At 33.4% G+C, this 13,707-nt stretch overlaps 1 protein-coding gene across 2 annotated transcripts; it reads left to right on the forward strand.

The window, feature by feature from the left end:
• Positions 1-1,842: 1,842 nt before the first annotated feature.
• Positions 1,843-13,494, forward strand: LOC110885343 (putative calcium-transporting ATPase 11, plasma membrane-type). 2 transcript variants are annotated; one of them, XM_022133029.2, is made up of 6 exons: positions 1,843-2,302; positions 8,794-8,848; positions 8,997-10,912; positions 11,403-11,730; positions 12,462-12,760; positions 12,930-13,494. In XM_022133029.2, the coding sequence occupies exons 1-6, from the start codon at positions 2,147-2,149 to the stop codon at positions 13,230-13,232; spliced, it is 3,057 nt and encodes a 1,018-aa protein (XP_021988721.1). In that variant the 5' UTR covers positions 1,843-2,146; the 3' UTR covers positions 13,233-13,494. The 2 variants fall into 2 exon arrangements, with proteins under 2 accessions (XP_021988721.1, XP_035834362.1); XM_035978469.1 differs by lacking the exon at positions 1,843-2,302 and adding an exon at positions 3,210-3,298.
• Positions 13,495-13,707: the final 213 nt, after the last annotated feature.

Raw genomic sequence — 13,707 nt, forward strand, 5'->3', positions numbered from 1 at the left:
GTTCTAGCTTTTGCTGAGGATCATATAGAAACGATCCCATGCCGAAGCTCGAGCTTTTATTGATGCTTATTTAGTAAATGAGTACGAGCTTGAGCTCGAGTTTTTATTAAGGTTCATTTAGAAAACGGGTCCGAGTCCGACTTTCACATATCGAGCTTGAGTTGCTTGCGATCTTAAACAAAAATTTTCTTTATATAACATCATTAAATACATTTTTACATAGTGATTGTTATTATATATAAAAAATTATGATTTGATAAATAATTATAATTATCCATACTAAATGTTATATTGTATCATATGTTTTAAAATGCTCATGAAATTATGTAAGTTAGAGCATTCACAATAGCTCCACCGTATCTCTTTCTATTTTTAAAATTTAAGATAAATGTTTACAAATCATCTTTTTTCACTCCACATCAAAACCACTAAATCTACACTTTATTTTTATAATTTGAAAGATTGCCACGGTAAATTTTTATATATAAAAAGATACTATTCATCTTCTATCAAATTATTGTAAGTGTATAAATACGAGTAATATAATAAAATAAGTATTTGAGAGTAAGATAAAAATTATGGATGAGATGTGAGACACTTTTTTAAAATGAGAGATAAATTTTGAAAAATATGATTTTTAGTTAAATTATAAGGTTTAATATGGTGTAGCTTTTATGAATGCCCTCACAACTTTTAAAACATATTGTCGACTTATAAACGAACTTTTCCCCATGATTTTCAAATGACTACAATTTTTTCTTATGTTAATATTTAAAAAATAAATAAATCATGCAAACGAACAATTTATTCTCTTTAATTGAGTATTGTATTATCATTGTTTTTTTAATAAAGAAAATTAACATATTACATGATTAATAGTGTTTGTGTTTCACATTCATTTCACATTATATTAGTTATTCAGCCCTAGTGTAATACACAAGATCAAAGAAGATAGTTTTCTTTCGCTAATTGTTTTTGCAATGACACTACATAAAATTCAAGGACAATCACTATCATGAGTTGATTTGTTTATAAAAAACCATTGTTATTTCACATGGTATGTATGTGACTTTTTCCAAAGTCAAAAGTAGACATGGACTTTAACTATTAATTGTTGATAAAAATGATAATCTTTTGGGTATGACATCCAATGTTGTATATAGAAAGATTTTAAAGATTTATAATTTGTATTTGTATCAATAGCTTTGTGAATTGTAAATGTAACATAAATTCATATTGTAATATGTAATTATTTATTAATATAAATATTTTTTTATTGTATCATTTTTAAACCAACCCAGTGTATTTCACAAGTATATAACCTATTAAAAAATTAAAGTATAAAATTTAAATACTTGATAAATAATAAACAAGCTAAGTTTAAGCTTAAGCTTGAAAACTTTCACAAGATAAGCTAAAAATTAAAAAATAAAACACTAACCAAACCGAGTTAAAACTTTTGCCAATCGTGAGCGTTAGGCTATAGGGTGTGGTCATGACCCTCATGATCACCATGTCCCTACACGTTAGTGCCATGTAACCCACATCTAATCCACCATCCAAAACCACTACCATAAGGGTGTCGTCATGACCCAAACCACTAGACCTTATTTATTTTAATTTATTTTTGTCTAAAGAAAAATGAAATGATTTGTTGAAAAATGGAAAGGAGGACCGTGATTGACATGGTTTAATCCATGGAAACCATAATGGATCAAGCAAGAAGGCACTGTAGCCTTTCATTCATATTTCTAGGTGATGAATTATGTCCCAACCATGACCCTACACCCTTCAGGTTCAGGTTGGCCATACATAAATTTGTTATTTGTTAGCGTTGAAAATTAGCAACAAAGTTTTCAATATCTATTAGATATTGCAAATCTAGCTGGGCTTTATTGTTTAATAAAGTTGTTGGCGTTGAAAAAAAATTAGATATTACAAATGGATTGATGACGATGTCACAAGACGTTTCATTGGTTCACCTGGCTCCTCACATCCATTATTACATAATTCTCAATCTTTTAAATAAAAAAATAAATGCGAGGGGCCGGCCTCTTTCTGTTGTTTAAACCCTCCACTTGTTTCTTCTGCATCTCCCCAAACTCCCGTTCCTTTTTCCGATCAACTCTCCGGCGAGGGAGCTGCAATGGTGTTGGAAAATTTTCTTAGTGACGACTTCAATGTTCCACACAAGCATCCGTCGGATGAAGCGCTTAGAAACTGGCGCAAAGCCGTAACGGTCGTCAAAAACTACCGGAGAAGATTCCGGCATGTCGCTAATCTCGATGGGAGATCTATAAAGGTTCGGTTACTCTCCTTGATCTTCAAATGCACACTACTGACAGTTGTGTATTGTGTGTAGCTATATCTCGTTTTGATAATAAATCTGTGATTTTATTATATATGTGATAAAAATCAGTAGTGTTTGACCCATGAATACAGCTGGTTTTATTTCTGGTTGAAATTAATGTGATGATTATTTAGGGAATGGTATCTCGTATTCTCTCGTTGCTAGTCCTTTTCTGTGTGTGTTAATGAAAGTTGCACTTCAAAAATTATGAAATTAGGGAAAATCTTGAAAAAATAGATATCGACTTTTAGGATTAGGATCAAATAAAAGTTACCTAATTGTAAGAAGGGTAAAGAGGTTCCTAAAAAAACCCACTATATAAAAAAAAAAACCTAAGATTATGGGGTATGGGGCTTGGGTTGGGGGAAAACGCCTAAGCCACCACCCCGGGTAGGCTTAGGTTGGGGCGTGGTCCTTGGGGCTTGGGTTTGAAGCCGGGCGTGGGGCGGGCTAGCAAGGTGACATGGCAGGCTCTCAATGGCCAAACCAAACTAGCCATTTCACATGCCCACATGTGTCAACTCATGCCCCCAACCCAAGCTCCCAACCCAAGCCCCACCATACCTCACGGGCATGGGTTTGGGTTTGTTTTTTACGTGTCAACTCATTCCCCCAACCCAAACCCCACCATACCCATGGTATAAACACCTACCACCACCTGAAAAACCTCGACTTTTAATATCTAAAAAAGAGACGATCAATCAGGCAACGTTAAATAAGCAACACCAGCTAAGCCTTGGCCGACAATATAGATGACGAAAAGTACTAAGGGTCCATCAAAAATCCAATCAGACCAATAAGCTGGCTAAAGCCTTATTCCTTACTTTTACATGTGTTGCGCGTTTAGTGGTTTGCTTATAGTCCTCAATATACTTTACAATATTTTCTCTGCCCGGCTAGATTCGAGGATTAATGGAGATATGATTAGTTTATGTTTTATACATACATGTAAGTTTTTTTTTTTTGAACGGCAATTTAATTTATGTTTTATATATGTAAGTGGTATAGCAAATTTAGTTTATGTTTTATACATGCAAGTGGTAGACATTATTGAGGAAGCACAATAATTCAACATATTATAATTACTGATGAAGCACAATAATTCAACATATTATAATTACTGCTACAGAAAAGACACTTTGTTTATGATCCACTAATTCAATTTTTTAATCAATAAGATTTAAGATTTAAAAGGGTACAAGTTTGAATCTTGTATTTTATTGATGTATAACCTCCCGAAAATTTAAAAGGGTACATGCTGCGATTTATCTGATCGCGTTATCAGGACATCAGCCAAGTCTTCTAACTTTTTTGAGAAAAAGTATCACTCTTACTAGCTTCCTAGTTTTTACTTAGAGCCTAATTGGCAACCTTATGCATACCCAATAAGAGGCTTGACCGATCAGTCAACATGTTTCTAAAATTTACCAATTAAAAGACTTCATCAACTATTAAGATGTGTATTTTAAGTGATTTTTTTCGACAAATAATAACCAATATTATTAGTCTATTTTTTTAGTTCAACCATGTATTTTATCTCATAAGGATACAAAAAACAATGATTTTATAAACGTTTTGTATTCTTATTTTTTATTTTTGAATTTGCTTTTATGTTTGTATTAAGCATTTTTAGAAAGTACTAAAAGACGATAACAAATATAAACCTGAAGAAATAAAGACAAAAACCGTAAAAGCTAAATAACAAAACATTTTATAAGAATATCAAAGAGTATATAGAAAACGATTTATTAAAAGACAAAAGCAAAAAAAAATGTCCACTGACAAAGTAAACAAAGACTACAAACGTTTTTTTAGCTTTTATAGCGTCTTATTATAAGAACAAAAAAAAAAGGTAAGGACGTGGTTTTCTTATCGTGAGCACTCTGCTCATGTTAGCGAATACGCGTTGACAGAGCGTTACTCTTTTTACCATTATATGTATATGTCATCATCGTGTTATCAGATTGTTAACAAGCGGAATATGATTCCTTGCCCACTAACTTAGCACCGAGTCTTGGTGGGATTATAATTTTGTTTCACAAAGCATCTAGGATAAAGCCCAAAGGTTCTTTTTCATATTTTTTTTAAAGCATGAAATTATTGAATGATAAAAATCTTTTAACGTATTATGTATGCAAATCTCACATCAGTTCTAGACAATAGAGATCTTGCGTTCATAAGAAATAGTAGATCTTAAAGATCACCAATGCGTTTATGGCACTGTAGTTGTTGATGTTTAAAGAACTCTACAACTAAATATTCTTGGGTGGGGTAATCCGAAGATGGGTGACATAGTGACCGGATGTTACATATAACCTCTGTCTAGTAAACATGAAGTAGAATTATTAGTAGACAAAAAGATAAGAATTTAGATAATTTATGTTATATGGCTCGTCCCGATTGGTGGTTAAGTTTATGAGTTAGATCATTACATCGATTTCTATAGTTTTTTTTTTTTTTTTTTTTTTTTTTTGCATTTGGCTTTATAATGTAATATTCAAACATGTAGATACATCAACATTGCTCATTGTCGTAGTTATTATGGAGTCCACAAAAAACGAAACGATCTGGTCAAATTTTGTGGACAGTTTTTAATTAATTAATTAATTAATTTATTTTTGTGTGTGATGGGATAGGTTTTTGTTTTATTATAAAGCGAATCTTTGAGTTAAGGTCAAATTATAGAAGTATATTATATTAACTTAACTAGGTTAGAACCCCGTATATTACACGAGTTGAATAAATATAATTTTATATACTAAGTAATAAAATAGTTACATCTATTAAAAACTCGTGTATTACACGATTTGGATAAACACATGTCTTACACGAATAATGTAATCCGTTAAAATATTTAGTCATTAAGACGTGTTTTCTAACAAAAGAAACTTTGAGGTACTATTTACTTATTGTAACATCGCACTTTATTTTTTATTAGGTTAGAGAGTTGTGTACTACATGGTTTATAACATTTTACTTTGTTTTTTATTTATTATTAGGTTAGAAACTTACGTATTACCTGATGTTGGATAATCAACAGAAAAAAAAGAAAAGAAATCTATACTATATAATAAAAGAAACCATGTTAGGGACACATGGCGCTCTATTAGGCGTTCTTAATTATTTTTCTAAATATTTATTATTTATTATGGAAAGTCAATTATTATTGATAATATTAAATTTAAAATTTAAAATTTGTAGAAGAGAATTTAATGATAAAAATAATGATAACTGATAATAATATATTAATTATTGCAATCATATATTAATTATTAAAATCTAAAAAAATATATTAGCGTTTTAAATATTTTAAAGATAAAGGTTTTATTTAATTGTTTTTATATTTTGATGATAAGGACAAGGATAACTGATAATCACATATTAAAATAAAAATATTTATTTTAATCAATTGTTTCGTTAAAAGGATTTATTCAATCCATGTAGAACATATATATTTTTTATACATGTGGTATATTTAGAATCCTACTTCTAATAAATGATCTCATTATCCGGTTTTACACTCCAGTGAAATAATAATATTAAATCAAATATCTAGCTTATCTCTTGTATATTTAATATATTTTACGAAAACATTCCTTTTCCTTTTTTTTCCTGCGTTTAGGGTTTAGGGTTTAGGGTTTAGGGTTTAGGGTTTAGGGTTTAGGGTTTAGGGTAGGTAATACATAAGTTTCTAACCTAATAATAAAAAAAAAAAAGTAAAATGTTATAAACCATGTAATACATAACTCTCTAACCTAATAAAAAATAAAGTGAGATGTTACAATAAGTAAATAGTACCTCAAAGTTCATTTTGTTAGAAAACACATCTTGATGACTAAATGTGTTAACGGATTACATTATTCATGTAAGACATGTGTTTATTCAAATCGTGCAATACACGAGTTTTTAAAAGATGTAACTATTTTATTATTTAGTATATAAAATTATATTTTTTCAACCCGTGTAATACACAGGGTTCTAACCTACTGTGACCATCTACCACCGTCTATCTCAGTTAAGAGTGTGCTAAATGTTAGTGATTAGGATCCTGAGTGCAAAAATTACAACTACTGTGACCAACTTTGTAATTATTAAAGCCTTGGGACCAAGTCTGCAAAAATGGCAAACCACAAGGACTAACCATGCATTTAACTCGTAGAATTACTTTCTTTAAATTTTAAAAAGATTTTACCCTACTGAATTTGGATTATTGGTAGAAGTGGTCCATGAGTAAATTATTTGAAATTTTTATAGAAGTTTCCAAGAACTTTCATTCCACCTCATTCACAGACTTTGAGCACCACTTTGCACACCAACATGGTGTTGTCACTTTCAAGTTTTAACCAGAGAGTGAGTTGGATAAATAAGTGGACAGGTGCACGCCGAAGCTTTAATCTTTATGATTTGTTTTTTTTTTTTTTTTTTTTGTTAAGATTAATAATGTTTAGAAAAATGGTCATCCAACCAAGCATCAATCAAGTTTTAAAATTTTTGTCAATGTAATTAAGAATACATGCCAAAAGTCAGAAGATTTTCGTTGACTTTCTGGTTATTAAGAATAATGTTTAGAATAGCGAAAGTAGCCGAAGAGTATCTTTGTATTTTTTATAACTATCTTCAACTGTTCTACATCCACTCCTTCCTTATAGTATTGATATAAACAAATTCACATACATATTTAAGTGGAAATTAAAATGGCTTGAATGGTTGATATGTTTGGGTTGAAAGTTATATATAAACTGTAGGGACACGTTCATTACACAACTCATTTTAAGTAGTGAACCGGAATAAGCATTTGTATGTAGTGCTGATATGGTAAAGAGAGATATTTGGTTATTCAGTTACTATTTAAGTATGGACTTAATTCTGTTAAAGAATTCTTCAGCTCTTGAACCATCTGCACAAAATAAACCAGCAATTCGTTATTTCACATAGAATATTGTTATGTGCCAGCCATACCCTTAAGCCCATGCAAGTGTTGAGAATGAGAAGGGTCCATGCAACATGCACATGGTCAATGGTCAAACTTTTAATTAATTAATTAATTAATTACTAGCTTGTTTTCTATTTTTTAGGATAGTAGTAATAGTAATGAAAGAATAAATGAGATCCTTGGATGACCAATTTGTAGGGTAGTAGTGGTTTGCTTGTTAGGTTGTTTTTTTTTACCTCTTTATAAGGCGACCAATTATATTATACATAATCTTAAAGAGGAATGTCGGTGGATATTTCTCTTTTAAGCCCTCAAGTTTCTTCAAAGTTTGTTTTACCCCTTAGACATTCTTTTTTGACATTCAAGTTTTTCAACTTTCATTTTCATCCTCTTTTAGGTCGCTTGGTTTAGGCAATGTAATTTTTAACCTAAACTTTGTAAATTGTCATTTTGACCCCCTCAAGAGTATATATAATTTGTTTTTTTCTTAATACCTTCGGTCGTTAACTTAAAAAAAATTAGTTTATTGTGTGCTTATTTTTATGTACGTTGTGGTATAAATTTGTGTTGGTCTACGTTTCGATTAAAAATTTTGTTTGAAAACAAGTCGGATCAAATATAATACGTTTTTGTGCTTACTTTTTATGTACGTTCCGATGTCAATTTTGCTCAGAAACTATGCAAGTCAAATATAGTACGTCTTGATTTGACAGTATAAATTCAAGTTAGTCCACGTTTCGAAGTAAATTTTGTTTTTAAGTATAATACTTTTTCGAGCTTACTTTCTATGTACGTGTTTGCGTAAATTTTGTTTAAAAAAATCAGGTCAAATATAATACATTTTGATTCGTCGATTAAATTCGATTTGGTCTACGATTTAACGTAAAGGGTTGATAATAATCTATATATAATCACGTCGCATAGTCGGTACAATATTCGAGTTTGTCTACATTTCGACACAAATTTCGTATCCTTTTTCCTATAAGTTCGAGTTTGTCTACCTTTCGACGTTAACTTGGTGTGCACTTTTGTGCTTTATTTTGTACATTTCCTACGTATGATTCGAGTCGCATATTCGTTTTGACTTGATGGTATTCGAGTTAGTCGGGTTGCATATAATATCTTATAATTGTATGGTATAAATTCAAATTACTTTACGTTTTGATTCAATCGCAATGCTTATATAGGTTAAACTGGGTTCAATCATATACATAACGCTTTGACTAATTCATTTGATGTTTGCGATGTACCCGCGTCGCAACGCGCGCGGGTCTTATTACTAGTGCAAGATGGTAAATGCTTTCACAAATGTGCCTAGTCAGCTGTCACATCAGATTTCCTATTTTCTTTTGGCCAATCAGTTATCGGTTGGAACCACATCAAATATCGAAAGTTATGTTTTATTGCATTTCCTTTTGTAGTCTAACTTACTATTTACTAATCCTAAGCTGACTAGTCGCATTGTATGATCAAATTTTCTCTCATTTCTTCGGTGTCTCACCTTCATCAGGAAAAACTTCGGGTTGGCATCAAGACTTTAATTGCAGCTTTCCGTTTTATTGATGGTATGCATCCCTTATTAGTTTGATATCAATAAGAATCTGTATTGCATTCTTATCAGCATTTTGATACAATATACAGTTATACTATTTATCACATATGATCACATTCATATATGATCCTAATACATACCTGAAAACTACATATCCACAGGTGTTGCTCATAATGGAAACCAACTTCCAGAAGCGAAAGTTTGCGATTTTCACAATAATCCAGCTAAACTTGCAACCATGACTCAACGCTATGATGTGGCAACCTTAAGATCCCTTGGTGGAGTTAACGGAGTTGCAGAAGCAGTAAAAGTCAACATAGATGAAGGAGTCAAGTCAACAGATTTGACCACTAGACAAGAAACTTATGGTGTAAACAAATACACAGAAAAACCATCCAAAAGCTTCTTCATGTTTGTATGGGAAGCTCTTCATGATCTAACCCTGATCATCCTTATAGTATGTGCTGTCGTATCAATAGGTGTCGGCCTCGCCACCCAAGGTTTTCCAGACGGAATATACGATGGCTTAGGAATCTTATTAAGTATTTTGTTAGTTGTTACTGTTACCGCTGTCAGTGACTACAAACAATCTTTACAGTTTAAGGATTTAGACAAAGAGAAGAGAAAGATTTCATGTCAAGTAACAAGAGACGGCTTACGAAAAAAGGTTTCCATTTATGATTTAGTTGTTGGAGATATCGTTCATTTATCAATCGGAGACCAAGTTCCTGCTGACGGGATATTCATATCCGGATACAGTTTGTTAATCGATGAATCTAGTTTAACCGGTGAAAGTGAAGCCGTGCATATAGATGAAAAAAAGCCCTTTGTTCTTGGCGGAACCAAAGTGCAAGACGGCTCAGCTAAAATGCTCGTTGCAGCAGTCGGTATGAGAACCGAATGGGGAAAACTGATGGAAACGTTAGGTGACGAAGGAGAAAACGAGACCCCATTGCAAGTGAAGTTAAACGGTGTGGCTACGATTATTGGTAAGATCGGGTTAGTATTCGCAGTGTTGACTTTTCTCGTGTTGACCGTGAGGTTTCTTGTGGAAAAAGCCATCCGAAATGAATTTTCAAGCTGGACTTCAAGTGATGCGTTGAGTATGCTAGACTATTTCGCCACTGCGGTTACTATTATTGTCGTTGCGGTACCAGAAGGACTACCGTTAGCTGTCACGTTAAGCCTTGCGTTTGCAATGAAGAAACTAATGGATGATAAAGCACTTGTGAGACATTTATCTGCTTGTGAAACAATGGGGTCGTCTACTTGCATATGCACGGATAAAACCGGGACTTTAACAACCAACCATATGGTGGTTGATAAAATATGGGTAGCGGGTAAACCAAAAGACGTTAAAGAACCGTCAGAGTTACCGGAAAACGTGTCAACCGTTCTCCTGCAGTGTATATTCGAATGTACAGGCTCCGAAGTGGTCAAAGATGCAAATGGTCAAACGTCTATTTTGGGCACTCCAACAGAATCTGCAATATTGGAATACGGTTTGCATTTGGGTGGCGATTTTGGTATCGTACGCAGTGAGATTAAAGTACTAAAAATGGAACCGTTTAATTCCAAGAAAAAGAACATGTCAGTTATTACGCGTCTACCTAACGGTCAAATACGCGCGTTTTGCAAAGGTGCATCGGAAATAGTGTTAGGAATGTGCGACAATATCATCGATGACAGTGGAGAAGCCGTTCAACTGTCGAAAGAGAAAGCGGAAGCGATTACAAATGTGATTAATGAGTTTGCTGATAAGGCTTTAAGAACTCTTTGTTTGGCGTATATTGATGTGGAAGGAGAGTTTGATATGCAAAAAGACATACCTGCCCTTGGGTATACTTTGATTGCGGTTGTGGGTATTAAGGATCCGCTTAGACCGGGGGTAAAAGAGGCGGTTGAAATATGTTTAGCAGCTGGTATTACTGTGCGTATGGTTACGGGTGATAATATCAACACGGCTAAAGCTATTGCGAGAGAATGCGGTATACTCACTAACGGTGTTGCCATTGAAGGGCCTGATTTCAGAAACAAAACCAATGAAGAAAAGAGTAGAATTGCACAAGATATTCAGGTACAACATGATTATTATTACTTAGAAATTATAGAAACTGGATTTCTGGAGGATGCAAACTTCTAAATGGGTCGGTTTGGTCGGTGTTTTATCTTTAATGGGTAAAATAAAAATTATCTGGTCGTTAACTCCATCCATTTTTCTCTGTTAAGTTAGGGGTATTTCTATTTTTTTTTTAACTTAAAGTGCAATTCGGCTTTTTTTTTTCACTTAACGTACAAGCATTTAGCATAATGTACAAGTATTCAAAAGACCAAATTGCCTTATAAGTTAACAAAAAAAGACGAAAATACCCTGACTTAATGGAGAAAAACGGATGGAGTTGACGGGCCGGATGAAAATGGCAAGATTTCAAATCTTTTGGATCCAGATGCGAAAAAACAAACATTTGGACGAAAGTCGCAAAACTGGCCAAACCTCAGGGACGAAAAGGGCATTTTACTTGATAATAAAACATGAAGATGCAATTGAGTATTTTCCATGTATACAGGTCATGGCTAGATCATCACCAACAGACAAATTGGAGCTAGTTAAGAATTTGAGGGGTTTATCAGAGGTAGTTGCAGTCACCGGTGATGGGACAAACGATGCTCCAGCACTGCATGAATCGGATATCGGATTCGCGATGGGAATAGCAGGAACCGAGGTTGCTAAAGAACAAGCTGATGTCATTGTCATGGATGATGATTTTGCAACAATTGTTAAAGTAGCCAAATGGGGACGTGCAGTTTACATAAACATTCAAAAGTTTGTCCAGTTTCAGTTGACAGTTAATATAGTTGCTCTGATGATCAACTTTGTTTCTGCATGCATCACAGGTGAGTTGTTCGATTCTATTTCAATTAACGGGCCAGAAGTTTTGCATAAATGGTCAAAAACAAGCCGGGCTATGTTAAGTTGACCCGAAACACTTTGCGTACAATCTTTAAAATGTCAAATATGATACAAAAACTATATGATGTTGATAATAATAATTAGGTGTGTTCAAAAAGCTCGCGGCTTGCTCAAAGCTCAGTTGTAAACGAGCTGAGCTCGAGCTAGGCCTGGCTCAGCTCGTGAGCTAGCTTGAATTATTTTATTTTAGATTAATTTTAATTTTAAATGTATTGAAATAAAAACAATATGTGGGAGGGGGTTAAAGTGTTAACATTTTAAGTTTAATTAATTTATAACATATAAAAATATAAGAAAATAAACAAAAAGTATACATATAATACTTATACTTTTAATATGCCTTTATGTCTTTAAAATATTAGAAAAAAATGAATAATATATATAGATATATTTTGTTTTTTATGTTATCAATATTTGTAAAAAATAAAAAAATTAACGAGCTGGCTCAATTTGGCTCGAGCTGGCTCGAACCTTAAATTAGCCGAGCTCGAGCTCGATTAAATAAGCGAGCCGAGCTCGAGCTCAACTTTTCAAGTTCGAGATAAACCTGGCTCGCCTCGACTCGGCTCCATTACAACCCTAATAATAAGAATTTTTTTTAATAAAATTATTTATGATGTTTTAATTTCAATCACTTTTTTATTGTGTTCTTCAGGGTCTGCTCCCCTTACTGCTGTGCAGTTGCTATGGGTGAACCTGATCATGGACACGCTGGGCGCGTTAGCACTGGCCACTGAACCACCAAATGACGGCTTGATGAATAGACCACCGGTTAAGAGAACCGAAAATTTCATAACAAAGACCATGTGGAGGAATATCATCGGCCAAAGTGTTTACCAAATGGTTGTTCTATTTGTCTTGAATTTCGCTGGGAAACCCATTCTCAATTTGCATGGAGACGATGCAACTGCCATCCTCAATACTTTCATATTCAACACCTTTGTCTTCTGTCAGGTATAATCGTATAATCTAATCGGGTTTGGGTTATGTTTATATTGAATGAAACCGGTAAATTTAAAGAAAGTTTATAATTGTATTGTAAATTAATCAATCATTTAAAAAATCCAAAACTGATCAAATATGTTTATAAAAAATCCCTTCTAACACAAACTTTCTTTTGTAGGTATTTAACGAAGTAAACAGCCGTGATATCGATAAAATAAACATTTTCCGGGGGATGTTGAGCAGTTGGATATTCATCGGTGTCATGTTGGCGACTATTGTTTTCCAAATCATCATTGTGGAGTTTCTTGGTACTTTTGCAAGCACCGTGCCCCTAGATCGGGATCTGTGGTTACTCAGCATCGGAATAGGATTTGTGGGCATGCCAATTGCAGTTGTTTTGAAGTGCATTCCTGTTGAAAAGCCTAAGCAACAATATGATGGTTATGAGCGCATCCCTGATCGCCCAGAAAATGCTTGCTGAAATCCGCGCCAAAGAGAACACGACCTCACTTTGATTTTGTGAAGCCTTGAAAGTGTAGCACCTGAATTATTATTATTATTATTGTCTTAATTTGTAGATGGTAGCAATGCTTTTGTGAGTACTACATTGCACTTAACACAGTGGACGCTGGATAGATGTGAGAACTAGACAGAATATCTACAAATATTCTAACACAGGCTGGACGGTCGATGTCATGGATCATTCATGCATTGACCGTTCCTTGTTTGCGTCTATACTCTCAGATTTTTTGCTCCCTAGCTATTGCAATAAGTCAAAAACGGTCGACAAACTTTTCTCATATGAGGAAAGAAGAAACGTGGTAGGAAAATGTGTCCCATTTGAATAATAAACGAGAGAGGTGACCATTGCTTTGCAATACATTTCCTTACAACCAGGAAAAAAACAGTGTGTTCGTTTACAAAAAATGTTTATTACTCGTAGTTCAATTATATTT

This window comes from Helianthus annuus, chromosome 10 (assembly GCF_002127325.2).
Source record: "Helianthus annuus cultivar XRQ/B chromosome 10, HanXRQr2.0-SUNRISE, whole genome shotgun sequence".
NCBI classification, from domain to species: domain Eukaryota; kingdom Viridiplantae; phylum Streptophyta; class Magnoliopsida; order Asterales; family Asteraceae; genus Helianthus; species Helianthus annuus.